The sequence below is a fragment of the Strigops habroptila genome, chromosome 12, assembly GCF_004027225.2.
Source record: "Strigops habroptila isolate Jane chromosome 12, bStrHab1.2.pri, whole genome shotgun sequence".
NCBI classification, from domain to species: Eukaryota; Metazoa; Chordata; class Aves; order Psittaciformes; family Psittacidae; genus Strigops; species Strigops habroptila.
The window spans coordinates 11,835,173-11,861,901 of record NC_044288.2 but is presented as its reverse complement, the minus strand read 5'-3'; the positions used below and the strand labels follow the sequence as shown (position 1 = coordinate 11,861,901).

The following is a 26,729-nucleotide window of genomic DNA, read 5'->3' as shown; positions in this document are numbered from 1 at the left end:
GGCCTCCCTCTCCTACACCTTCATTAGGACATTTCCTCCTTCCTAAGAAACCCTCTGCTTTCTCACCGCTGCTAGCAGAAGAGGTAAAGCAAAATCATCACTCTACATTAAACACATCCAGAAGGAGTCCATCAAAAGACACCAGAGGATTAGGCAAGGATGGCGTTTAAAGCAGCCCCCTGCACCCCAGGGCTGAAGCCTGCTGAGTCTCAGGCTCTGCCTGGGCGTCAGACCGCTACATTAGCCAAGAGGGGTGGTGCAGGTAGATTAGCTTTAATTGCTCAGTCTGGTTTCTGAGGTGCTTCATCAGTGGTGTGGTTTCTCTCCAGAGTAGCTTGAATTGAGGTTAGAGGGAGCAAATGTTGCCAACCCCATAGAGAGAGCAGCAAGTGAGGCTTGGAGCTCAAGATCTGTAAATGGGCTGGTGAGAGGCAGTGCTGTACAGTAACTGGAAAGAGGAGATCTCCAGGCCATGGCTGGAGATGCAATTACACGTTTGGGAACAGAAATGTTTATACAGCAGGGGAAATCTTGATAAGAGTGCAGAAATATGGAATGCACTTGTTTTATCATCCTTTTCCCTTAAAGCCTTTAAAATAGAAAAGGCAGTAGAAAGGAGAGGGAGCAGTTGTAGTTTCACAGATGAAAAGTGAGCTCTTGCTTTTTGTTGTTAACATTGCTGTCACCCATTAAACGCTCCTCTGGAGCTGGCTGACCTGCTGCAGAAGGCTATAAAGTGGCAGGAGGTCTACAACACTTCAGCTAACAGAATGAAGGACACGGCGTTACGGCTTTGTTGGGGACCAGGATGCTCTATGTGTGCTGGAGCAGTGTTCTGCATCCGTGTTTACTGTTTGAGTGCCCTTTTCTTCTTAATTGAGGGTATTTTGTCATTGATGGTCTTCTGTCGATCACTTAGCCATTGCTACCCAGAAAGGTAGGGATACAAGCAGGTTTTATATCTGAAACTATAAATGTATGGTCAGATCTCGGCTGTGTTAGCAGTCTGCACAGAAACGTTTCCCGACTCAAGGACTGGTAGCAAAATGTTTCTGTTCCTCATTTTAATACTTTAAATATTGTGATTTGCAAGACTGTGACAGCTGTTTGCAGCATTCATGGACTGCCAGCCACTCTGCAAAGGTTTTTCTGGAATTTTGGAGGATTTAGGACCTGGTTTCCGTTACTATGTGGGCAACACCAATAACTTCAAAACCTGTTTAGGAGCCTGGCCTCAGCTTTTTCACCAAAATGATGTATTTTGTGGAAAACAAGTGGTATTTAAATGTGCAGACTACGATTTTGGGGGAGTTGGGAAAGAGTGGAAGACAGGAGGTGGTCTGAATCCTAAGGGAAGGACACATGGTGGGTCCCCTTCTGTGGAGCATCACTAACCCTCTGCTCTCTGCTTTCCACAGGCCCTCCAGGGAGGCGAGGGAAGCCCGGTCGGCGCGGAGAACCAGGTAAGCATCGCCTTGCCCCAATAATGATGCTGGGTACCCCAGGGGTGTCAGTGAGCTGTGTGGGAGCCTTTTGGTACTGATGCTGGTCACCTTCGTCTAATGGGCTGTGGAATGGGGGCTTCCCACAGCCCTGCATGATGGATACAGAGGTTTTTATAGCAAAAAAACCAAAACAAAACAGAAAAAGAATCCAACTCAAAACATTTGCTGATGCTTCATATTTTATCCATCCTTCCATTGCTCCCTTGTAGCATTCAGACCCATGTTATCCCATCCAACAGTGAAGTGGGACGGTGAATTAGTACACAAACATAGAAACCCCACAGCCATGCTTGATCTGTCTTGTTCCCTGCATGTGGATGTGCCCACGTATTGCCTGATAGTCCCACATGTGTAATGGATGGTGTCTGCATTTCAGAGTTGGGGGTAACCAAACCTCAGCCACCAGGCTTTGGTACATCCCGTGAGCGCTCAGTGTGCCCTCAAACTGGGTGAAACCACAGACTGATCTCAATGGAAATCTTTATTTGAGCTGTTTAATTTTATGCCTCTCTCATTTTGGTATATGGTGGTTTTGTTGTTTTTCCTGTCTTGTGAAATGGGAAAGCACAGATCCCATTTCAGCTGGGCAGAAGTGCTGTTTACATTCTGCTGTTAGGGCTGAAGTGCTGTTGGAGAGGGGAGAGATGTGGTCAGCATTGCTCTTTCTAAGGAAAACAGGCAGGAATGTACCTAGAAATCCACACAGATTTTGCAACTGCCTCTGCATGTTGGAAAGCAGCAGATGAAATTTTACACTCCTTGGATCTTCAGTTCTTGAATGTTGAGAGAACGAATGGGGACCGGGTAGATCTTTGTTTAGCGAGGAGGCTGTTCTCTGCTGCCTGTCACTATAGCAAATACCCAGCTGGGTTTTCAGAAAGGGCACCATAACTTTCTGATCACCAGTATTTTAAACAATTCTTCTAACTCTGGGGAAATCAGGGGGTGTGTGCTGTGGACCACAGGCTGATCCCTGTGGAAGGCAGCCCTTTCCCTTCGCTCTTCCACTGATGGTATTTCACAGTGCATTATGTGTTTTCTGATATACTTTTGCTCCTGAGGCATCAGGAATTACTTATGGCCAAGGGATGGATACTGAACTTGGGGCGCTAACAGATTCCCAGCCAGCTTCATTAAGCCCCTTTCACTAGCAGCTGGGCTGTAGGAATAGCCATCAGGTAGCTTTGATTCTCTTGTTTGTTGTCTTTTAAGCATTTCTGAGGGCTTTAAGGAGCACAGTGGAGTTCAGTATTCATCTGAGGGCAGCTGGTGAGGTCAGCCAAGGAATTTGGGATTTATATGCAGGCATTTATGTAAACATTGTCCAAGATGTGTCTGTAGTCCATACAAAAGTTTGAGAGGTAGCACTGAGCTTCAGCATGCCCTTGCCCTTCACTCCCTTCTCCCTATTTCACGCAAGAGCTTTTGTAAAGCAGTGTTTGGCCTCGTGCTGTGGCTCATCAAGTGCCACTTGAGCATCCCTCTGATAAAGAGGAAGGCTGCCAGGGAATCAATGCAGACCCAGCAGAAAGGCAAGCATTATAAAAGAAGAAGAAAAAAGTCAGTCATTCATAACAACTGATGATCTTTTTGAACTTTTCTGCAACTATGGAGGAAAATCAAGGACACTGCAGCAGACACAAAGTGCACACACAGACACTCTCAATGGGGCACATCAGTTAAATCCATCTAGTGCAATGCAGCCCCACGGATTGCTCTGCTGCACTGCAGATAGGAACGTGGAGAGCAGACGTCCCTCTGTATATTGGTTTTGGCCAAGTTGCCAGATGTTTGTTTTCTCAGATAGCTTGAATATATATTCCTATATTTGTTCGAGGACCTGACCACACATAAACCAGGTCCTTGTTCCTTCGCTACAGCTGATAAACGTGAATAAAACTTTGTTTGCGTAGCACGATAGTGTCCATCCCCAGGGACTCTGTGTGGTTATTGCTTTACAGCCTCCAGACAAATGCTGTTATAGAGCCAGAAGGCTCAGTGCTGGTCTCAGCCCTGCCAAGGGGAGCGTTTTTTCTGGCAGTTGTTGAAATGGTCATGTTGAAAAACTTCTTTCTGATTCATATTGAAACTTTCAAAACTCTTAAAAACAAGCAGAGAAGCTTTTAAGAGATCATTCCGTGCCTTTTAAATCACACCCTCCTCTTGATTTAAACCAAGCCTGAATTTTACTGTTTTTTCTTTTGCTGTGATGGATTCAGATAAAGAAAAGATTAATCCAGCAGCTCTGTTTCTCTAAACTAAGAATTCATCATCCTGAAAGCCTGCAGGGACAACAGCTCTCTACCATAGAAAGACACCGTACCGTAAGATTAATTTTAAACCATTTCTAGGGGAAAAAAACAACTATTCAGACCATTTGGAAATGGGGCAAGCCTGGCTGTATGTGCTTCAAAAAGCACTTGCCAAAATGTGAGGGTCAGCCACCGTTGCTGCCTCCTGATCCTCCCCAGGCAGCTGCTGAGGGCATGTGGCGGGTCCCATTGGGACTTGGCTTGGTTTATTTTGTTGTAAAGAAGGATAAATACAGCAAGTTTTCCCCTGCCACGGGGAGCCTGTGGGCAGGGGGAGCTGCCCCAAACCCAGGCCTTTCCTTGAGCTTCACATCTCTGGCAGCAGCTTGAGCTTCCCATGGTGGCATGGATGTCACAGGCATCTCTTTCCTGAGCTCAGGCCAGGTACCTGGGGGAGCATTTCTGCTGCTATCGGCCCAGCTAAACAAACCAGGGAGTAATTGAGCCAAATGGCTCTGTCCAACCCGTTTTATTTACTCTTGTCATCATCTGGCCCCATGGGCATCGCCTCCTGAGACAGAGAAACAACAGGCCACGTGTGCTAGAGGTGATCACAGGGATTGAGTCAGTGCAGTGACAGTCACTTGAGTGCCATTGGTATGGAAGAAACTACTTTTAAGAACCAATTTATTCTGCTGTTTCTATCATGAGGTGAGGAAATTCACACCAGCAGCATCCTTGAAGAGTTGTCACTCACTGGACTCTCTTCAGTCCAGTCCAAGCTCCATCCCTTCCTGCCACGACCAACGCACAAGTCCTGTCATCCTTATTCCTGCTCATGAGCATCAGTGGTTTCTTGCACAACTTGAAAGCAAGCACAGCCTTGAAGACCTACTGTGAGCAGTTGGTGTATAAAACGAAAACTACATTTTAATACAACCTTGTGTGGGATTTGCAGCCTTCTCTGAGCATGAAGTGGAAGGTTTTGGAGCACTAGCAGTTGTGGTTGGTCCTGACAGCCAGCCTGCACATCTCAGATACAGTTCTCTCCCCATGCCAAAGGCAAAATCATGTGTGATGTCATCTCAGCTTATTTATTCAACATGATGTGTCCCAGTGAGGACACAGTTCAACTGCTGGAGTGAGCGTCTGTGAAATAACACTGATTTTAGCAGGGAACCTGGGAGGTTTTGCTTCCCCTCTTGCTGCCAGCTGGTGCCTCGTGAGCAGGATGGGGCACAGCCATGCAGCCCGCCCAGGGCTTTATGTTTGTTTGTTTTCCAAGATCCATCTGTACCAGGGTGTTCCTGAAGGGTGGATGAATGGGATCCAGGATTTGGGCGTTTAGTTAAAGTATTGGTTCAAAGTGTCTGCACAACTAGATGGTGGGAGATGATTCTCATGTCTCTCATAATGGCTTGCTGCTTTCTTCCCCTGGCTTGAAGATTGATCCAAAACCTGATCTGAACCTCAAAATCCCTCAAGGGAAAAAGCAGGAGAAAACACACCTGAAATGTTAAGTCTGGGAAGTCTCTGGGTATGTCTCTGCTCTCCTCATGAGAGGAAGAGCTGGTTCTGGGCACAGACACCCAAAGCTGATTGCTGCAGTGTTGGGTAGCACATGTTTGCATCAGCAGAAGGGAATAAACATTGGATGTTTTAGGCACAAAATCACCCATACAGGTACTCCCAGAAGGGCATTTTTTGATGATTTCACTGGAAAATATTGACCTGTCAAAATTGCTCTTTCTGGCAGAAAAAAATTTGTTTACAAAACTTTTCCATTTCAAGAACACTTGTAGGGGAAAGGTTTTGAGATGGTTGAAATGGGATTAAAGTCGTCTGTCCCACCCCGCTGATATTGGTTTCTAAACTTGCATTACGTTACAACTGTTTCTTTAGTTTGAATTTCTAACAAAGTTTTGATTCAAAGAGGGCTTTTTGTGGGGTGTGTTTGGAGTTTGGTTGGGTTTGGATTTGCTTTGTTTGTTTGTGGGGTTTTGGTTTTTCTCTCATAGCTATTCTGTTTACAGAAATACCCCAATTTGGAACAGGGAAGAATCTAAAGCTCTTTTTAAGGAACAAAAGCAAAGCAATTTCTACGCAGAGAAATGTTATTTCTCTTCCAGCCCTGCACGTACTTAAACCCTGTATTTTACACATTAAGACCCTTTCAAACCCCTTAGCCATGAGACTGTGTAAATATACAGTTGTAGTTCTTCAGTAAGTGTGTGTATGTGAGTAAATCAGGCAGAACTTTGTATTTATTTGGGGATTTTCATTGCTCCCTGTATTTCCCATGATGAGCTGCACATATACACCTTCATACCCAAGACTGCTTTGGCTTCTACTGAACTTCAGGGGCAAAAGAGCTAATCTGTCCCATATTTGCCCTCAATAACGAGCCTCTCTGCTAGGAGATAGTGTTCCCTGTGCACACCAGTGCTGAGGCACAGACTGGGATTATTAAGGTCAGCCCTCAGTGACAAATACCCTTTTTCAGACCAATGTAGAACTAATATCTGCGACTTCCTATGACTATAGCAGTTGTCCTCCTTCCTTATTGCCTATGTTATTCCCCTTATAGCATCCTGGATTAATAACTGTATGTATATACATATTGTGTATGTGTATATATACATATGGCTTTTAAATCATCATTTTTCTAAGTCTTCAGCTGGCCACAGATGTCTGTAGCTACCTTAGGCATGGATTCTTTGCCCGTTAAGGGCAGCAGCCAAGTCCCCTCTGCCTATTCCTGAGCTGTTAGAAGGGCCTGGCTGGTTTTGTTTCTCCTGCCTGGCCGCGCTCTCTCCTGTCGTGGGAAGCTTGCATGATAAATGATTTGCAGACTAAAGAGAAATGGTAGCTTATTCCAAAATTCCCAAGCTGCAAAAATACTTGGAAATAGATGACTCTGACAGGTCATTTCCCATATGTTTGTGTGCTGCTGGGGATGATGCCACTGTGACCCACTAGGTCTTTTTATGTATGAAATAACATTAGTTAGTCTATGAGGAAATCTGGGTCATTTATTTTTAATGAGTTTTGATTTTCACCTCCTGCTAGCACAACTGTTCATGTTCTTAAGGAATCTCTTGGTGTTTCCAAATATCTCCATGCCTTGGAAGACTCAGGTACGAGGTTCATTCATAGCAGTAGAGCAGTGGGTTAGGCTGCAGGTCATGGAAAAGCATGGCACGTTTCCCTTGCTTAGAGCAAATCAATCATAGACCAAAACCTCTGCATTAGCAGGTTATTTTGCCTTTCTCCTCTTCCTTCTGAAATAAGCCCCCAAGTTAATTTGTTAAGGAGTTTTAAATGCACACAGGCTGTTTCCAACTTTTACTCATTGTCGTAAGAATTTCTAAGCGGTTTCATTCTTCCTTTGAAGCTCCCAAACTGATTCTCACTAAAATTATTAGCAGTAAATTCTGGCAAATTTCTCTGAGAAGTGTATGTCTCTTGTGCAATGCGTCTGCATCAAGGAGATGGCTGGGGGGGGGCAGCCCCCCGGGTATGTGCTTAACTTTGGGATTTGTCATTGGCTTGCAAAATCTTTGACTTTCTTCCATAAGAAACAAGTGTCTCGTGGCTTGGCTTGTGAAAAAAACATGTTCAGTGATCCAGAAAGTCGTGTTGTGCTCAGGAGGAGGAAAGATTAATTCAATAGGTTTAACTTTATGCCTTGATGAAGATATCTTTAGCCCAGTTTGGCCAACAGCACAGCTAAAGATGAGCATGACTCCACTGATGTGGATGGAGAGCATCCTATTTTGCATACACAGACACCCCTTCCCCATCCAACTTTGATTTCTGCATTTGAGAGGAAAGCATTTTAAAAGAGCACTTGCCTGCACGTGTTGAGAGAAGAACAGTAGCTGAGAATAGGAAAAGGCAACGAATTCCAAGGAGATTATAATTGGTATATGATCGAAATCCCGTATTAAAATAATTTCCTGCCTGCTTCTTATTTGAGACTTAGTTTTGACTTTTCTACAAAAGGGGATTTGTGGGTGGCTTGGCATAAGTGAGTTAATAAATCAGGTTTATGATTCTCAGTTAATAAATTGGCATAGAGCCACCGACTTCTGTATTCATAAGAAATTAAACCAAGAAAAGCAAGCTAAGAGCCCGTGTGAATTTTAGTGCTAAAGAAAACAGGCTTCTGGGCATGGAGGGAGATTTGGAGGTTGTCTCCTCCCCTGCACGCTGGCTGGGTGCTTGGCCATGGTTTTGTGCAGAGCTGACCATGTTAAGCTGACAAAGGCAGGTTAATGGGCTAATTCTTGGCAGCAGGCGCTGCCTGTTGTTACTTGCTTCTTGCTTTCAGTCCTTATTCTTAGGTTTTTCTTGGGTTTTGTTATTCAACTTTTCAATGTCTTAATTTTTAAACAAATCTCGAAAACCTCAAAAAGGCATTAGCCTGAAATACACTTCTTGGTTTATATTCTTGAGTAATACAACATGAACCAAGCTGATATTTATTCCTCCCTCCCCGTTTTAATTTTTCCCACATTTTTTCTTTTTTAATTGTGATTAGTTTCTGGTTTTGATCAGGCAGGAAATGGAGCATGAAGAAGCCCTAAACAGCGAGCTATAGGTTGCCTTGCAAACGGGAGTGAAATGTGGATTGCATTAGATTAGGGGCTCAGCGTTCACCTCTGTGCAGCACCAGCCTGGGTGAGCGGTGGGAACGCTGCAGAAATCAGTGTGGCAGCAGTGAAGGTCCCTGCACCACAGGGGAATACAGGGAGATTTACTATTTTTATTACTGCTATTAATCACAGTTTCAGACTGTGGCACCGCTACCCAAAGCCTATTGTAGATGTGATGAGTCTTTCCCTGGGCAATGTGCTTCAGCCCACCAGCTGCCTCTGAGCATAGCAGTGCACTTGAGCAGGGGCCACGTGGAGCTGATGCAGGACTGTGGGGTTGTGTGGCCTGTTTTGAGGTCAGGGAGGGATCGAGACCAAATGACGGTGACATTTGGGATCTGTGGCAGCTGTAGCAACATCCTTGCTGGGTGCCCCGGCACTGCACTGGTCCGCTCCTTTGGCTTTTGCAAGTGTATTTCCAGCTTCCCTTGCATAAACTGAAGAGTAAGCTCCATGGGGAAAATGCACTTTTTGCTCATAAAATTCCAGCTGTGTCTGCTTCTTGCTGGCACTGCTCTGTGGTTGCACGTGAAGCCTCAGTCTCTGAACATGGGTGATGCCTTGTGACATGCCCAGGGTTTCGTGCGGGGAAAGGGAACAAAGTCGCACTAAGAAAAAGTGGTTTTATATCCCTTGTAAGTACTGCTGTGCCAGTACCATGGATGAGACGGTTCCATAATGGGAGGATGCAGATGGTGTTAAGTGTGTGTGGGAAGTCATCCCATTGGAATTGAACTGAAAAGTACTGAATCGTTCTGATTTTGGTTCCTGCTTTGTGCTGTGTTACCAGGTTATACATTTTCTTTGTAATGAAGTGACTTTTGTTTTCTTTGTTTCTTCTTTTGTTTTCCAGGACCTGCAGTAAGTATCGTGGATTTTACTGTTGGATCAACAAAGTTAAGGCTTCCCCTTCCGCTCTTTCCCAGCCTTTCAGTGTTGCAAAAGCACAGCATAATTTGGTAGAGGTGTGTCGGGAAGTAAAATTGGTACCAGATGCTGGTGGGCTTTTTGTTGCTGTTTTTTTCACGTTTGTAGACAAATAAGGTGGGGGGGGAAGGTTTAAAATGTTTCACTTGCTGCCCCGGGGGACTTCCAGTAATCTTAAACCCAGAAAATAGTTAAAAGAGTTTTCCCTTTAAAGAGTTCTTTAACTTGCTTCCATTTAGCAGAAAGTGCTGTACTAATATTTTAATGTTAGTGGGTTTATGGATTCTAGAGCTCTGTCTTGCTTTTCTCATCTGTTGTGTTTCCATCATTTAATTTGGGTTCAGTAGGCTCGCAAGGGGGGCTAGAGGGAAAAGCCATAGCTTGCTTGCTTCTCTTTGAAGTCTTGGGGAGAATAACGAGCATTCCCACCAATGCAACCAGAGAATTTATGAGGAATTTGCTGTTTGAAAAGGTAATAGTTGAAAATGTGTCAACTCCTCCTTCCAAATGTTCAGCCGTGCCTTTGGCTGTGCCACCACTGTGTCCAAATCTGATGTTCTCCTGCTGGTTTTGGAGTGAGAATGCAGAGTTTCATTTGTGCCCTCTGAGTTGCTGAGAGATTGTTAAAAATGAAATTATGGGCATTAGGTGCTTCTGGTGTTCTACCTTCCCCCAGAGGACCAGGAGAGGTGCAGGCTGTTTGCAGTCACATGTTTCCTTCTCCATCATGGCACTAAGATGTTTCTTCATGTCATTTTCTTCATATAGAGCCTTGCTGGGTTGAAAAGGGATCATTTCAGGAAACATAAATTTGCTAACTATGCCTGGGCTAATTAATTTCCGGTTCTGAAATCACGCTAAAATCCAAGAGGTGTCAAGGAAAGGCACATGAAGCACGGGGGCTTTCACAGTGCCATGGCTTTGGTTCTTTTGGGTTGGCAGCTCTGCATTTGGGTTTAGTCAATGGCTTTCAGCCCTTTGCATTTTTGCTTCTATTCCAAGCTCATCTTTTAATGTAAAGACTTAAGAGGAATTTAAGCAAAATAATTATTTGGCCAGGTTTTGAAGGAGCAAATGGGGAAAATTTAAGATTTAACAGCTTTGGCTCAATCATCCTCCAAGGAGATCTGAACGAATTTGCTCTAAAAGTTGTGCCCAACATTAGCAATAAACCCAGGACTCTGGCTCGAGAAATGCAGATAAATGGATTTTTCTTCTTAGTTACTGTTCAGAAATGTAGCCTGTCAATAAATTCATTTTCCTGTAAATATTCTGTAGTTAAAAACTGCAGCACAGCCTCTCCAACCCAAATAAAAAGTGGTTCCGTGATTGACTTGGGAATTTCTGCGGGAGCACCATCGGGAGGTGACTTGCCATTGCCCCTGGCAGGTTACAAGTGAAGAGGACACTGCCTATTTAAAACCCCAAATGTACATCATTTAAGGGATGTTTTCCTCTTGATTAAAGTGCTTTGGCTTATTTAAAAGGCTTTATTTAACCATTTCGGTTCTGCTCCTGCTCAGATGCTGTTTCCAGCCCACACGCAGCCGGCTGGGTTATGCTTCCTCACGTGTGCTCTCTGCTCACTTTTATTGGATGTGATTTGACATCGGCAACATATGGTGCACTATTAATTTTTCTTTGTCTCTAGTTGGTTTCATTTCCTGGTTCCCACGGCACTATTGAATTGCAAAAGGAGCACAGGGGAGATTTAACACAAACAAGACCTTTATTTTCCTCCTCTCCCCTTTGCCCATCTTAAATTAGGCTAAACCAGGAGTCGTCTTTTAAAGTCCTGCATTTTTAGCATAAGCAGCGTTTGCCAGAGACTTCTTTAAACGTAATATATAATAATAAAAGTCCTAGAACCCACAGAACCACAATATTATTTTATTTCAACAGTACTGTGTTTAACTCTATTAGTTTCTTCTGTGTCTTGATTTTGGCCATAAGGAATCGATTACATCTTACATGTATAGCATTGCACTCTGCTAAAACTCTATCCTCAATTCTCTTGTTCCCTAGTAGCAGTTGTTCTGGTATTTTATTTTTTGGCTGTCATAAGCTAGTTGTGTGTATGAAATTATTGGAATTTGTGGGACAGGATTTGTGGCTGTTGGGTGATTGATTGTCCTGTCTGTGAGTAAGGGGTATTCTGCTCAGATGTGCTATAAACCCTCTGTTTTGGAGGGTATTAAAATCACATGCTGGGTAGGAAATTTCTACAATTGAAGGGTAGACTTACCACAGATTGTAATTAAACATTTACAGTCACAGATATTAACAACACTTTATGTATTAGCATGCTGGCTGGGGAACTCACCAGTGAGCGAGGGCTGGGAGTTACAAGTGTTTCCTATTTATCTATGTGTGCTCCAGTGCCATACGTCTCCATAAAAATCTCACTGTACACTTTATCCCAAGACTGTAATTTGTTAAATAGGTGGTTGTTGAAGTCAGTGTTGTTTCTGGCTCAATCAGTAGTGCTGCAGGAGGCATTAAAAGCTGCAGGGGCACTTAGCAAGAGGGGGAACCCCTGTGCGTGGTAGTAAGGGGGCTGCCAGAGCCATTTCATGTCATAAGAGATACATGAATCTGACTGTATATCCACAGCATGCTGACATAACCAATGTTTATGGTAGCAGATGACATTGCTGTACCAGATACACGCTTTACTGCCTACTTGTGTACCAGCTAATACTTAACAGCTCTTTCCCGGGAATCTGGCTTGCAGCAGGCTCCTCTGCCGTAGCTCACAGCGTGTTTAATGGCAGCTCGAGCTGTAAACACCTTTGGGAACCACCCCCCGAGGAGAGCAGAAAAGGTGAAATATCCTGAATGGGTTGTGTTTTGTTCTGCTGATCTTGCAGGTGTTAGTAGCAACTTAAGGTCTTTCCCCGTAGCATCAGCTTTTCACTGCAAACTAAAGCAAAGCTTAGAAGTGAGCTGGGAGAACTGTATCCGTGAGGAAATTAATGGATCTATGAGGGGGAAGCCTTCCCTGAGTGAAGTGCTGGGATAGGAATTTGAAGCTCAGTGTTTGCTCCTGGGCAGAAGGGCTGTCCTGGCTGCTGGCTTGCCAGCACCATCACCTCCCCAGCCTGTCCCCAGCTCCTGGGTGTTCCCATACCTCTTGGTACCACATCCCAGGGCAGGTTTATGGCCAGGATCTAGTGCACCGCGTGCACATCCATGGCTTCAGGGCCAGCAGGGACTGAGCACAGGCAGAAGGGATGGGGTGAGCTGGCAAAAGCCTCGGTAAGTAGCTGATGGAAATCTCGGGGAAATATGCCATAGGCATGACCTTTCTGATAGGAAAATTACCCTGAGAGGTCTCTCTGGAGAGATGGCCGATGGCCCCATCTCTTGCCTGCTGCTATGTGTTGTCATGCTGCTATGGGTGCATTGACTGACTTATTATCTCACTTGTTCCCCCACCACAGGGGCAGTCAGGACGTGATGGTTACCCGGTAACTCTGCTATTCCTTTTATGTTAATTCTCCTCTGCTCTGCAGTCCTCTCCATCTTTTCCATGACACTTCATTTTCTTTGCCTATCTTGGTTCCTTTTTCCCCCCCTTTTTTCCCCTCCCTCTTGATTAGTGATAGCCTTTGAGGGATTTAGCCCTAAAACACAGGAGCCTGAGTATATTCTCCGTTAATGTTTATGGGTGTGAAATACTTGAGCTTATGGTGTTATTCACACTCTTGCCTAAGAGTTCACTGTACTGCAAGGTTAGCGAAGGCTTTGGGGTTTGTCCCACTCATAGCTGTAAATGGCCAAATTTGGGGACACTGGTGAAAGAGCTCCTCATTTGCCCATCTCCAAAGATGTTTCCTTGGGAGCAGAGGTGTCCTGCTGAGCCTGTTGGCAAGGAGAGGTTTTGCAGAGGCAAGGAGGAGGAGGAAAAGTAATTCAGCAGTCACTGCCCTTCGCATGCCCATGGGCATGTTACTGTGCTAGAGGGGAGGTGTCTTCTGGGGGAGAAATAAAGCTGTTGGGGCTGTTAAAGGCTCTGAGCTGCTTTCTGCAGGAGGAGGGAGACCTTGTTCTAGCCAGATCCCAAACGGCAACTCCCATAGTCCCCATTAATGCCCTTGATGGCTGTGGTACTCTAGCTCTGAGGGGCTTGACGGCTCATCAAGGAGCAACTCCTGTGCATGTACTTGGTGTAATGAGTTGGTAAAAATCATTGTGTAGATCCTCCGTGTTCATAGCATGTTTCCAACTCTGCTCCTGCTATTTGAATGGATGCAGTGAGTCCTGTGTCGCCTGATGCTCTGGAAGGAGCTGCTTGGCTATTTGCCCTGCTGTTCCATTTATAAAGTGAAGTAGTTAGCCAACTCCTTCTTGTGGAGTTGGAGTTAATGCCTTCCCCCCCCTCCTTTTTTCTTCTTTTTCCCCGAAGGAGCATATTAGGAAAACCCACTCCTTGTCTCTGCCACCTCACGCCCTGGTCCGGCTCCCTCTGAATACCCATAAACCAGAGAATCATCAATTGAGTTTTTCTGTGTAATGGAGCTCAAGGGAGGAGTATTGGAAGAGAAATAGAGCTGTTTTCAGTTTTCCTTTGGATCCCTATGAGCCTGCCTGGGGAGGACAGCAGCATTTCCCCAGTGGCAGCAGTCGCAGAAAGGGGTTAACTTTGCAGAACAAGCTGGTGCTGCTGTTGCATCTGTAAGACAAAAGTACTTGGATCTCCATCAATTGATATGAATAAATTCAGCTGAGTGAGAGGGAGCGCTGGGGAAGCCTGTGAGAGAACAGGGCTGCTGGTTTCCAGGGGGTTTGTCTCCCTCAGGCGGTACCTGCATGAGTGGACTGGCGGAGATTAAAAGCTTAATTTATTAGGAATTGAGATGGGAGACTGTGCTCCAGTTGGGCTCTTTAACAACAATCTTCGGGCAGCTTTCCGCTCCTGCGGGATGTGGCTAACCACTGCTGGCTTAGTGGCGCCCATGGCAGGTTTGTCCCCTTCTTCTCTGTGTTAGTCTTACTCTGGCAAAGCTTGTGCCTGTGGTTTGGTTGCAGAGCTCTGAAAGCCAGTAATGCTGGGAAGAAACAGTGACTTTTCCTTAGGACAGACCATGATGCACCGGCATTGTGCCCAGCTCCTGGTGAGGGGTTTTGGTGCTGCTCCAGCTCTCCCGGATGGTGTCAGGGGCTCGCAGTGATGCTGCCGCGTCCGCCCTGGGAAGATGACTTTAATGTCACCAAAGGGTTTTCCCTCCTCTCTCCTTCCCCCCAGGACCTGCAGTCTTACTCCTGACTTTGCAAAACTGGCTGAGCCAAACCCAGCAAACACTGAATTACTGCATCCACGAGGCTGTGACTACACTGATTAGCTTTATCTAATCAGGAGGTGGTGATAATTGCATTCCAAAGTAATATGTATACCTGAAGGAGGAAGGAAACGAAACATAAAGCGGGCTTGAGAGTCCTATAAACTAAACATAAAGCAGGCTTGAGCAGGAGTATATGGACAGGCTTTATTTTACGTATATATATGTGTGTGTATATACATATTTATGTATGGACAGGCTTTATTACATCCAGTTGTGTAGTCAAATTGATTCAATTTAGTTCCCTTCAGGGTGATCAAATAAACTGAGGTGTTTCAGGAGGTGGATGTGGTACAAATGCAGAAGCAGCAAGGGGATATTAGATGGTGTTTGGTGCCAGGGAAAGATGGACATCTCTTGGTTAACAGTGCTTTGAGTTTATTTGTGAGCTGCTGGTGTATAACCGAGCTGCAAGCAGTAGAAGCTTTGAAGGGATGAAGTGAACCAGAGCTCTGGAGATGGGGCCCGAAGAGAAAAGGGCTTTTATAAGATGCTTTCAATACTTTGATACTTAACTTCTTAAGAGGAGGGGTTTGTGCCTTACAATAAAACTTTACAGCAGAAACAGTTTCTTCTTTATGAAGTTCTGTAGGTTTATTATTATTTTTTAAACCTCAGAGAGGATTTAGTTTCTATTTTTAGGCCTATGGCATATTCTACTAACATTATCGTAACAGCTGTAAAGAATACTGGGTTTTGTTGCTTTTCCAGCCTTGTTTGACTTGGTTTTGATATCCCATTGAGCACAGATCACAGCATATACCTCAGCTGGAGTTTCAGTGTAGGTTCCTATGAGCTAAGGGCTTCATGGGTCCATCTTCTCTCCTCATTTCCCAGTAACCATTGAACTTGGCCCATTTCAGCCACATTTGACAGAAGGACAAAGCCTGTGCAGATAAACAGTTTAGTGTGAACTCTTTGATATCAGGGGCAGCTTAAGGGAAAAAGCTTTTTGATATCCATGGTGAGTTATAAGCTCATGCTGCCATACATGCACCTTTGCCATATCAGATGTTCCTCTGGCTTTTTGTGCTGGTGGTGATGGGCTGGAGTACCACGTAGGTGTGTAGTAGATGATGTTCTGGGATGAACCGGCAGCATCAGTGACTGAAAACTACAGGATAAATGATTCTTTTATGCAGACATCCCAGATTAATTGGTAATTACAGATTGATTACAGGGTTCTACTGATTCATTAGAGATGCAGTGGTCTCTAAGGAAAAATTGGTGGTAAAAATGCTGCAAAATGAGCAGTTCAGGAGAGAAAATGACAGTTTTCTGGGCGAGGTCCTGAGCAACTGTTCTACCTTTGGTTCACCCTGCCTGGTGGCGTTGCTGTGTCTGCAGCCCCCTGCTCAGTGACTTGCTGGTGGCTTCCCATCACCAGCTTTCCTGAAGACATGACAGCAGCCTTTAGGTGGGATCGATGAGGAAAATCTGGATGACACCTTTAACCTGTGCCAAAAGACCACCCGACCCATCCCCAAACCAAAGCCCTGAAGCTTGAGCTTGGCTTTGCACGAGCTGGAGCAGAGCAGAAGCAGATGTGCGGCCACTGCAACGATGGAAATGTGTTTCTTATTGGGCAGATCCAGGCGCTGGGTCCAGGATCCCCTGGGATTTGTCCCGAGCCATGCTTTCTGAGGCAAGCAGCACATCAGCTTGATGTGCTGTCAGTGCGTCAGTGTGTCGGGGGGCATTTGTCCTCGTAAAGCCAGGAGGGGAGCAGAGGGATTGGCCATGCACAGGGCTGATGTCAGCGGGGCTTTCAGCTGCTTACGTTAGCAAGGCTGGAGGGGAAAAGACCAAATGAGGAGCAGATGGAAGAGCCAAGCTTTGCAGCTGACCTTTCAGTGCAGGAGGATCTTCATGTTATGTGGCTGTTTAATGGAGTCAGTGTATGGAGGGGAGAAGCAAAGGTTGGGTGGTGCTTTTAGCAGCCTTGCCCCTGTTCCTTCTGCTGCCCCATGTGGGGATGGTTTTATACTTGCCTTCAAACTCCTCAGCTGTCCTACATCGTATTTCTTCTCTTTCCCATTGAGATGCTGCATTTGCGGTTCACCAGAACCCATTCCCTTCCCTCTTCCCATCTACTGGAGAGGCCTTTCGAAGCCAAAGTCTCTGTTTCTTGAGAGTTTCATCTGCCTCTGCTACTCATCCCTCCCTAAAATCAGTCTCTGCTACGCTGCTACGTGACATCCCGAATGCAGGGCTGTCACTTCAAGTGGGAAGAAACCTAAGGAATGAAGTTGATTAATGAGAGGAATTACTTCATGTGCATGTCTTCATTAATAAAAAGCAGAGCAGGGAAGAGGCTTTGCAGGCAAAAAAGTATGATATGAAACAGAGTCGTTTCCTATTTTATACATTTTCCTTTGAATATTAGCATCTATTTTTAGTTGAGCAGAGTGGTGTTCATTTTGTTCCTCTGGTGTATAGCGTTTGCCTTCTGAATTTTGTAAATCACTCGTGTGTTGCTTGAAAGAGCCCAGGCATGGTCCTGGCAGTCTCTTGCAATGATGGGAACCTTTAGGGAAGGTGGGGAGAACAGGCTTCAAGTTCTGCCTGCTAAGAAGTAATGCAGCTTGTTACTCAAAACAATTCAATATTGAGTAATAGCGTCCTTTTCTAATGATAAGTAGCTACACCAATTTAATCAGTTAATAGACTTATGGTAAAGGAGAAACACATAACAGGCTTTGCTCAGTCCTGGCATGCCTCTGGGGAAATAATTGCTCAGTCAAAATTGAAATACTCTTGTGCAGCCTGTTCTTATGTTGAGTCCATCTCATGCTAAGGAGCTGTTGGAGGAAAGCACCTCAGCATCTTCAGAAGCTTTATTCTGGGAGCCCTGCACAGTGAGCTGGTATCTTCCTTTGGCTGCAGTGTTGTAAATCCAGAGTTATCCACTGTAATACATATAGCTGGAAATCGACTTGTAAGGGATATAAACTCTGCTTTTAATTAATTTTCAAGACATAAAGTGAAGCCAAATGTCTTTTTTTTTTTGAGCTGATGTCTGGGAGATAGAATCATAGAATCATAGAATCGTAAGGGTTGGAAAGGACCTTAAGATCATCTAGTTCCAACCCCCCTGCCATGGGCAGGGACACCTTGCCCTAAACCATGTGGCTCAAGGCTCTGTCCAACCTGGCCTTGAACACCGCCAGGGATGGAGCATCCACAACCTCCCTGGGCAACCCATTCCAGTGCTTCACCACCCTCACTGTAAAGAACTTCTTCCTTATATCTAATCTAAACTTCCTCTGTTTAAGTTTGAACCCATTACCCCTTGTCCTACCACTACAGTCCCTAAGGAAGAGTCCCTCCCCAGCATCCTTGTAGACCCCCTTCAGATACTGAAGGCTGCTATGAGGTCACCACGCAGCCTTCTCTTCTCCAGGCTGAACAGCCCCAACTTTCTCAGCCTGTCTTCATATGGGAGGTGCTCCAGCCCTCTTATCATCCTCGTGGCCCTCCTCTGGACTCGCTCCAACAGTTCCATGTCCTTTTTATGTTGAGGACACCAGAACTGTACGCAGTACTCCAAGTGGGGTCTCACAAGGGCAGAGTAGAGGGGCAGGATCACCTCCTTCGACCTGCTGGCCACGCTTCTTTTGATGCAGCCCAGGATACAGTTGGCTTTCTGGGCTGCAAGCGCACACTGCCGGCTCATGTTAAGCTTCTCGTCAACCAACACCCCCAAGTCCTTTTCTGCAGGGCTGCTCTGAATCTCTTCTCTGCCCAGCCTGTAGCAGTGCCTGGGGTTGCCCCGACCCAGGTGTAGGACCTTGCACTTGGCTTGGTTAAACTTCATAAGGTTGGCATCGGCCCACCTCACAAGCGTGTCAAGGTCCCTCTGGATGGCATCCCTTCCCTCCAGCGTATCAACCGAACCACACAGCTTGGTGTCATCGGCAAACTTGCTGAGGGCGCACTCAATCCCACTGTCCATGTCACCGACAAAGATGTTGAACAGGACCGGTCCCAACACCGATCCCTGAGGGACACCACTCGTTACAGGTTTCCAACTGGACATCGAGCCATTTACCACAACTCTTTGCGTACGGCCATCGAGCCAGTTTTTTATCCACCGAGTGGTCCATCTATCAAATTGATGTCTCTCCAATTTAGAGACAAGGATGTCATGTGGGATGGAGAACCACATGCAGAAGGCAAGTTGGTTCCTTAACTCACAGGACCCCAGCACAGTGGAGCACTGTAGCAGTGCCTTTGGTCGCAGCTCCAGAGCTTGGCCATAACTAACAGAGTTAGGAGTTTTCTCCCCTCAGCAGTTCAGAATCTCAGTTAGTCTAGATAACTTAGCAAGGGAAAGCCTGTGCAACCTTTTTGTGTGTGACCCATAAATGCATTATGAATGCAGACGGGCTGATGTGTGGGAAATAAGGAACACGTGCCCAAGGCTGTTGTTCCTGGTGGTAGTTCCTTCATCCCATTGTGGTCCTTCAGAGTTTACCAAAAAGCTTCAAGACGTGCACTTGGGCGTTTTAGAAACAGCAACACCAGAAAAACAGACATGACATTAATAATAAACAGCTTTTACAGGAGAACTGTAGAAGTAGCTTGGAATTGGCCTTGATGATGCTTCCATCTATGCAATAATCTCCAACTCCTGCTTGGGCACACTGAGAGCAGCCTGGGGGAGGTTGCAGAAGGGAGTCGTGAGTAGCTCAAGATTGTTCCATGCCCAAATCAGAACAGCAGACAGTGGTTTAACTCTTCAGGAGGGCTGCCAGAAATCCCATGTGAGATATGGGAGACCATGCTATGTGGTGAGATCGCATGGGCTGTAGGGAAGAGCATGTGGATCTCAAACTTCTCCTGTTTTTTCACAGCAGGCAGATGCTTTCCAGGCCCTGGGTGGTAGCTCATGCATGGACACGGAGTGCCTGTATGCTGCATGGGTGTTTTGGCTGGCTGTGCATGCACAGAATTAGAAAATCTCTTATTTAACATCTGGCATCACTAGACTTGGATATTTTCACATACTGTGTCATGTGATTGGTATCCGTCCTCAAAATGAAGGCTTCTGTTGGTAAGTAGCTATTGGGCTTTCTTAGGTATGTTCATGAAGGTCATAACTGTAATTTAGGGTTCAGTCCTTTGTTCTTGTGAATATGTTTACTCATAAACATTCAGACTTCAAGGAGCGTCTCCTGTGAATGAAGTCATTTGCACGCATACTTCTTCCAGTGAGAGCCCAAAAGACAGAAGTAACAAACATTCATTTTACAAGGCCAACTTCATAGTTCTAGTCTTTTTTCCTTTTATTTTAATATCAGTTTTGTGGCCAATCCACGTAATTATTTGCCTGGAGGGGAAAACCTCTTTAATCAGGGAAAGCAGACCCAGCGTATTTTCCTGCTACATCCGTTTTACTGGCTCTCTGATGTGGAGACAACAATGATTTTGTAAAGACCAGCTCTCCGTGGCAGCAGTTGACTTCTCTCTTGATTTAGAGGTAATTCTTCCACAGGGAAAATAAAAAGTTGTCTTTTATCCCACCCAGCAGAGGAATTGCAGATGCATTTGTTTATCTGCTGTAGTTCCAGTGTCTCTGGCCAGGGAGGGCAGAGGGTCTGGTGAAGGTGCTGATGACAACGACAAGGAGAACTTCTCTGCCTATACTGCACAGGCAAATTTCTGCCATGGGCTGTGTATGGCTTTTCAGGTGATGACTTGGACCCAGCTAGACATCTTATCCCAAGCCTAGGTCGTGCAGAGGGAGGCTTGGTGATAAGGAAAGCTGTGAGGATGGAATCTGGAAAAGCTCCTTCACCACCCAATGCCTGGTTGAGGCAGGGATTTGGTTTCTGGCTTCTTGGCTGCTTTTCCTCTGGTTCCCTACTTTAAGTGCAAGTGCTGGTGGATCTGCATCTCTGTTTCCAGTGTGTTTGGGCACAGCCACGTGGTGCTGAGGCTTGGCTTGTAGGCAGAGGAAAACTGAGAAAAACCAAGGAGTTTGCTCACTGACCACAAAAGAGAGGTAATCAAAACAGCAGCTGTCAGCCATGGATGGCACTGATGTGGAATGAGTATAAAGGCAGTAAGAGGCTTAAGTATTTGCTTGAAATGTCAATATTCTTCCAAAACAATTGCTTACCAACTTCAAACTTGCAACCCCACCCCAGAGGCCATCTTCTCTTGCATAGTTGGACATCTGAAAAATAAGAATCCAAAACCCAATTGGGCACCAAATGCTTGAAACAAGCAGTTGCTCAGAACACATGGAACTCATTTAAGCCTCAAATTTGGGACAAGTCAGGGGACTCTTTCTTCCATGAAAGCACTTTGTTGTTTTGGAAGAAAACTGGTGCAATGCACAGATGAGTGAGCTTTTGCTACTGAAATGATGCTCAGCAGCAGATAAGCTGGTCGGGCATGCCTGCCCAGGAATCTCAGCAGTTTCCATTGGGAGGAGGGAACAAACCATCTTTGTTGTGGCATATCCAAGTTAACTTGCTCGCAAACCCAAGCAGCATCTGTGCAGCTCCAGCCCAGCGTTTGCTTTGGACCAGTCAGTGTTAGATTTGCTTCCAGGTGTTTTCTTGAGCATCTTTGGGAAGTCATTCAGGAAATCAAGGAGAGAGCTCTGCGAACACATGGAAGAAGGTGCATCTTGGGGTTAAGGAAGAGGCAGCTCCTGCAGGGGAAAAGATCCCTTTTCTCCACAACAAAATCCTGATGAACATGGTTGGCATGTTGGGGAAGACAGCTGAGAACTGAAGAGCTCTGGTAAGCCCATGCTGGTGATGCAAAGGAGGACTGATCTATAGGCAGGGCCCAGCACTGCCCCATTAACAGTCTGAGGATAGGATTTGGGGTTCTTTTCCTGGTTTTGTTTCTATTTCCCAAGGATTTCAGATATCCTTGCAAGTGTTCGTGGCCTGTGGAAGGGAGATGGGCTCTGCTGGGCCACTGGATCCCTGGCATGGACCAGCCCAGCCTCTGAGGTGGCTGCTCCCTTGCGGAGCCCCGCAGTCTGGTTTGCATTATGGGTGAAGCTTTTAGCAAACTACTGCTCCTTTCTGCTCTGTTTCCATCAGAGAATGAGCAAGGGCTGCCCAGCAGAATGAGTACAGTTCTTTGTTCTGAATAGAACACAGAGTTGTGGGTTTGGGTTGGTTTATGAACACCTGGCTTGTATCAGGCTGCTGCTGTTTGCCTGACACCTCTGTTGGGGGATTTATTGCTGCCAGCTTGGGCTGGGGGACATAATTCCCCCCAAAGAGATGTTTCAGAGGAGCCTTTAGGGGTTTGGTGATGCTGAGCCCCACCAGATGCTGTGGGCAATGCCTTGGGGGTGCTTAGATGGCCTTTTTGGAAAGAAATATGGGAAACTGATTAGAGCTATCACAGCCATGGGCAAGGGAAGCTCAGTTCACCCCACTGCTTGGAGCATCCCCATTAGGGTGCCCCCCAAGACTGGGGTTGGATGTTACACATGGGGCTGTGGTTTTGCAGGGAGATGGATTTTGGGGGACCCCCTAATTGCCCTCCTCTGTAAAATGAAGTAGGGTTTTCTAGCCCAGCAGGAGAGCCTGGCTCTGAGGCCATGCAGCTTGGTGGCAGCAAATGGAACAGAGGGGAGAGAGAACCAAACCAGATGATGGTTTCCCATTAAACTCCCAAAACTTGGTGGTAGTGAATTGTGCTCCAAAGTGGTGTACGCCCAGCACATGGGGTAATACATATGTACAGGCTGAAGTGGCTGTGCCTGGTTTCCGAGCCCTCTTGCATCTTGTGCTATACCACATGTAGGGTTTGGTGTATCGAGGGAAATTGAATGAAAACAATGTGCAGCATCTTTTGTCACACAAGTGCCTTCTGCTGTGCTGTGAATCCAGAGCTGTCCCATATAGGAGCTGCCATCCGTAATACTCCTTCTCTTACCTCATGCTAAATGTGCTAGTGATGACTGACATTTAAAGTAGCTTTTGATCCAGGAATACAACTTAGTGGCTAAATAAATACTTACGTCTGGCTTATCTTTTACTTCTGTGGCATCTTGCTGCCATCTCAGGGAAGACTATAAACCTGTAGGTGCTTGTGTGCAGAATGCTGTGGTCTCAGTGCCTTGCTGTTAGCCTCGGTTAGGGTGCAGGGGCCACAAGGCTGATTTGGGGGGGATGGCAGCATCCCTGGGTTGGTCAGAGCAGCCCCTGAGCTACCTTCTGCTATGGCTGGGGGGGATCTGACCTGCCAGAGGTGCTTGTGATTGTGAAAAGGTATGAGCTAAATCACAAAGGTTGGATGTATTTAAAGCTTAATTCATGGAAAACTGGGTGAATGTCATGTGTAAATGGCTTCCTTGTTAAATCTGGCAGCGGGGTATTTGTCAGGGCTTTCTTTGGAGCTCTGCTTTCTTCAGTGGTTTTGAAAAGAAGAAAAATAATAAGAGGGGAAAAAAGGCATTTTACTGATTTACCCAGAAAATAGGTTTAAAAGACACTATCCCTTGTGCAACAACCGAGCTAGCCAAGCTTCCCTCTTCAAATATTCTTTAATTCCATATTGAAGGAAAACACACTGATGTATGACATAAGTAATTTTATTTTTGAAATTAAAACAAATAGTCTTACAAACATGAAAAAATAATCGACATGGCTGGTTTGTGCTTATAATAGAACTTTAGAACTGTTTGATTTTTTTCTATGAAGAAAAGCCCATCACCCAGTAATGAGAAAGTGGTTTCAGGTTTGGATGCAGTCATGGACCAAAGGGGGATTTGTGTTGGACAATACTGAAATAGCTTTTTTCAAACAAAGAAATAGAAAATTATGAACAAAAGATTGTTCTTAATCATGTTCATGCTGGAAAAAGTATATATCCTTTTAAGTGCAGGGCTGTTCTCTTGTGCAGCAATCCCAGTCCAGTGAAACCATCTGTGCTGTATATAAAGTTAAGCATAAAGCTATCATGATTATAATGATCTTAATGCTTAAACAAGACAGCTTTTGGTAGGAATGTTTCCAATGCTGTGTCGTGCCACAGGCTGACATGATTTTGGGGTCTCATATTGGGGACCCCAGAGGTCAGGGCAGATGCTGGTGGAACCTCCCACCAAGGACTCGTCTGGGCTCAGAGCCAATTGCAGCCAGTGTGTGTGCAGGATAATTTCTCATATGACTGATTTCATACGTGGAGTCTATCTCTTCACATATATTTAAATATATTTAAATGCTGTTATTTGGAAGGGCAAATGATGACTGTAGCAGAAGTGGTATTGGATGGAGTGGAAACTTTTTGTTATAAGGGCTTCTGGTCCTTGTCCATTGAAGACTTGAGGAAGGGAGAAGGAGATAGCGATAACTGGGGATGAGGCGACATCCAGAGCATCTCTTGTACTCCATTCACAATTTGCACCAGTGGTTCTCGGCTGTTCAGAGGACTCACATTTCATTTCTCAATCCCTCTTCTCTCCTTTGCCTTCATCTGGGAAGCTTCGAGGAGCCACAGCAACCTGGCTGCCTCTCCACTTTCCTTGTGACGGCTCTGGCAGGACGTGCTTGGCCACAGCTTTCACTAGAGCTGTTCTCTCATACAACAATGTGCTGAGGAGCCTCATGGCCAGCAGACGCTGCCCCACTGGCAGAGATTTACAGCATAGCCTATAGGAAAGGATGGACCCTGTTCCCTGCCTCCAAACCACGCTGCTCAATGACCCCTCACAGGGATAATAGAATATCGCCGTGCTTTTTTGTTCTGACACTTTCCTCTTGCTCCAGTGTAAGATTTTACCATCTCTTGAAACCACAGAGGCAGAGATTGAAGGCAGTCCTTTGAATCTGTTAAAGTTTGACTGCAGGGTTCCTTCCGAAGCCTGCGCTAATTTTTAACAGAGCAGGAAACATTAAAAATAACCATGAGGGAAGATTTCCCAACTCAGGATTGTCCTCTTAATAATCTGTTTCCCTCCCCTTAAAACTCCTGTAACGCTGCTAAAGCAAGAACCTCCCTGCCAGCAGCAGTCATGGCACTGGAGGAGGAAGGCAGAGGGCCAGTTAGCTGGGCTGGCTCCTGCCTTGCTGTGAGCCAGGGATGAGAGATGTATGGGGAAAATGCTTATTACTTAGAAGAGCTTTTGCATGTGAACTGGAGCTTGCAAGCTTTACGCCTTCCCTTTTTGGTGAACTCAGACCTGTTCCCAAGCCTTCAGCTGGTCTCAGTGTTGGGCGAATCTCATTTTTGCAGTGAGAGGTGGCATTTTGGTGCTAGACCCAAGATTTCTGAGCTTCTACTGTGGAACAAAATCAGAATCTGTTTTAAAACATACCTAAAACATGCCCCTTCCTCTGAAACCGAAATATTGCATGGCCAAACCAAGGTGTGCAGTAAGAGCACATGACATAGTAACAAGCTTTGCTCAAGCCCCAGTGTCTTTTCTGACCTGTGTTTATAATCTCAGCAACATTATATAAATATGTATTGTTAAATAATACACCATTAATGTATATCAAAATATATATCATTATATAAATAATGTCCTCACCCAGGCGATGGTGGTGGGGATGCACCATGGTTTAAGTCATTATGCCAGCAGGAGCACCATGTGCCTGCATTACAGTTTGTGAGGGGTAAAGCCAAGGTGAGTAATTGCAGTTATCACTCAGCTGAGTTCTGCTCTGGCATGGTCAGAAAATGAGATCTGAGTGGATTACCAGTTAGGAATGGGTTCTAATGGTGACCACTGAATGATGTCATCTGGGACCACATCAATGTCATCTTCCGCAGAGTACCCAGGATCAATGGATTTCTGTCCCACTTGGCCGGTGCACTGATGGTTTTAGTCAGAACCATGTTTTGAGGAAAGTTGGTTGAATTTTCTCTCTGCCTTGTCTTAAAGCATCAAGTTTGTCCTAAGTAGAAAGTTCATCCCCTTTCAATGCAGTGAGCATTTAATTATGTCAAGTGTAATCACTGTGTGTGATTTGGAGCGAAAGGTTGTAATCGAGACTGGGGAAAGGCATGAGTGAAGTTTATCCCTGGGCAAAAAGCACAGCGTGAAGCCGCTCTGATGCTGTAATGGGGTGGCCAGAAAACTCACCTTTTTCTTAGACTTTGTGCTGATCATTTAAGCGATTTTGTCCCCCCAAAACGCAAACTTCTCTAGAGGAGGCTTTTGACTTGGGGAATAGGGAGTTACTTGTTTTCCTGTTTCTTACTTATCAAATAAACTAAAGATTGCTTCATCTTTAATTAAAATGACATGGAGCAGAAGTCAAATAAAAGACAATAACAGTCTCAACACATGGGTGCTCCTGAAAGTTGCAGGCAATCAGAAGCCCAGATTTCAGATGCTCTCTCCTATGTTACACATGCAACCCTCTGGCTGGAAACCCTCCCTTTGCTCATGTAGACATTTGGCTGGGCAGGTAGACCTCAGTCAATTAAATCTCCAGCCCAGAATAAGAAGACATTTAAAAGTCTGAGTTAGTCTTGTCCATTCAGCAGCACAGCTAGCCAAGGGCCTCTTTGAAAGCCCAATGGGTATTGTTTCTCTCAAGCGTTAAATGCTTTCCCTCAAACAAACATCCTTTGAATAGGCCATTGTTTTTCCTTCTGGATGTGCCTTTGTGGACTGATACAAGAATAGCTAAAAGCTGATGAATTGGCATTGTAGATTTAAAAAAGTAAAAAAAAAAAATCTGGATTCTACTCCTTTGAGAAGTTGAATGTGGTGCAAGTTCTGTGCTCAGGGCCCACATTTTGTCCTCTGGAGCTCAGAGACTTGCATCAGGTGAATTGCCTCAAATAATCATAATTTCAGGAAGAAGCTCCATGGACCCGATGTGTTTCCCAGCTGTTATAATGTAAGGGATTGAGGTGACCTAAAGTATGGAGGGATGTTAGAGGGAGAAGTAGCAGTTCGGTTGTGACCTGCAAGACTTTGCATTAACAGATGTGCCTGCATTCATTTATATCTTTCATTACCACTCCCTAGCAGTTGTGTATTGCTAGACCCTTATGAGAAACAATGCACATCGTGTGAACAATATAACTGATGTTTGTCACTTCAGAAAC

The 26,729-nt window shown here is 45.3% G+C and overlaps 1 protein-coding gene across 1 annotated transcript in view; it reads left to right on the top strand.

The window, feature by feature from the left end:
* Nucleotides 1-26,729, top strand: part of COL23A1 (collagen type XXIII alpha 1 chain) — a 172,014-nt gene that overhangs the window by 124,454 nt on the left and 20,831 nt on the right. Inside the window, exons 3-5 of the mRNA XM_030504860.1 lie at nucleotides 1,419-1,463; nucleotides 9,269-9,276; nucleotides 12,786-12,812. Of these exons, the coding sequence (XP_030360720.1) occupies nucleotides 1,419-1,463; nucleotides 9,269-9,276; nucleotides 12,786-12,812 (80 nt within the window). The remainder of the gene's footprint in view (nucleotides 1-1,418; nucleotides 1,464-9,268; nucleotides 9,277-12,785; nucleotides 12,813-26,729) is intronic.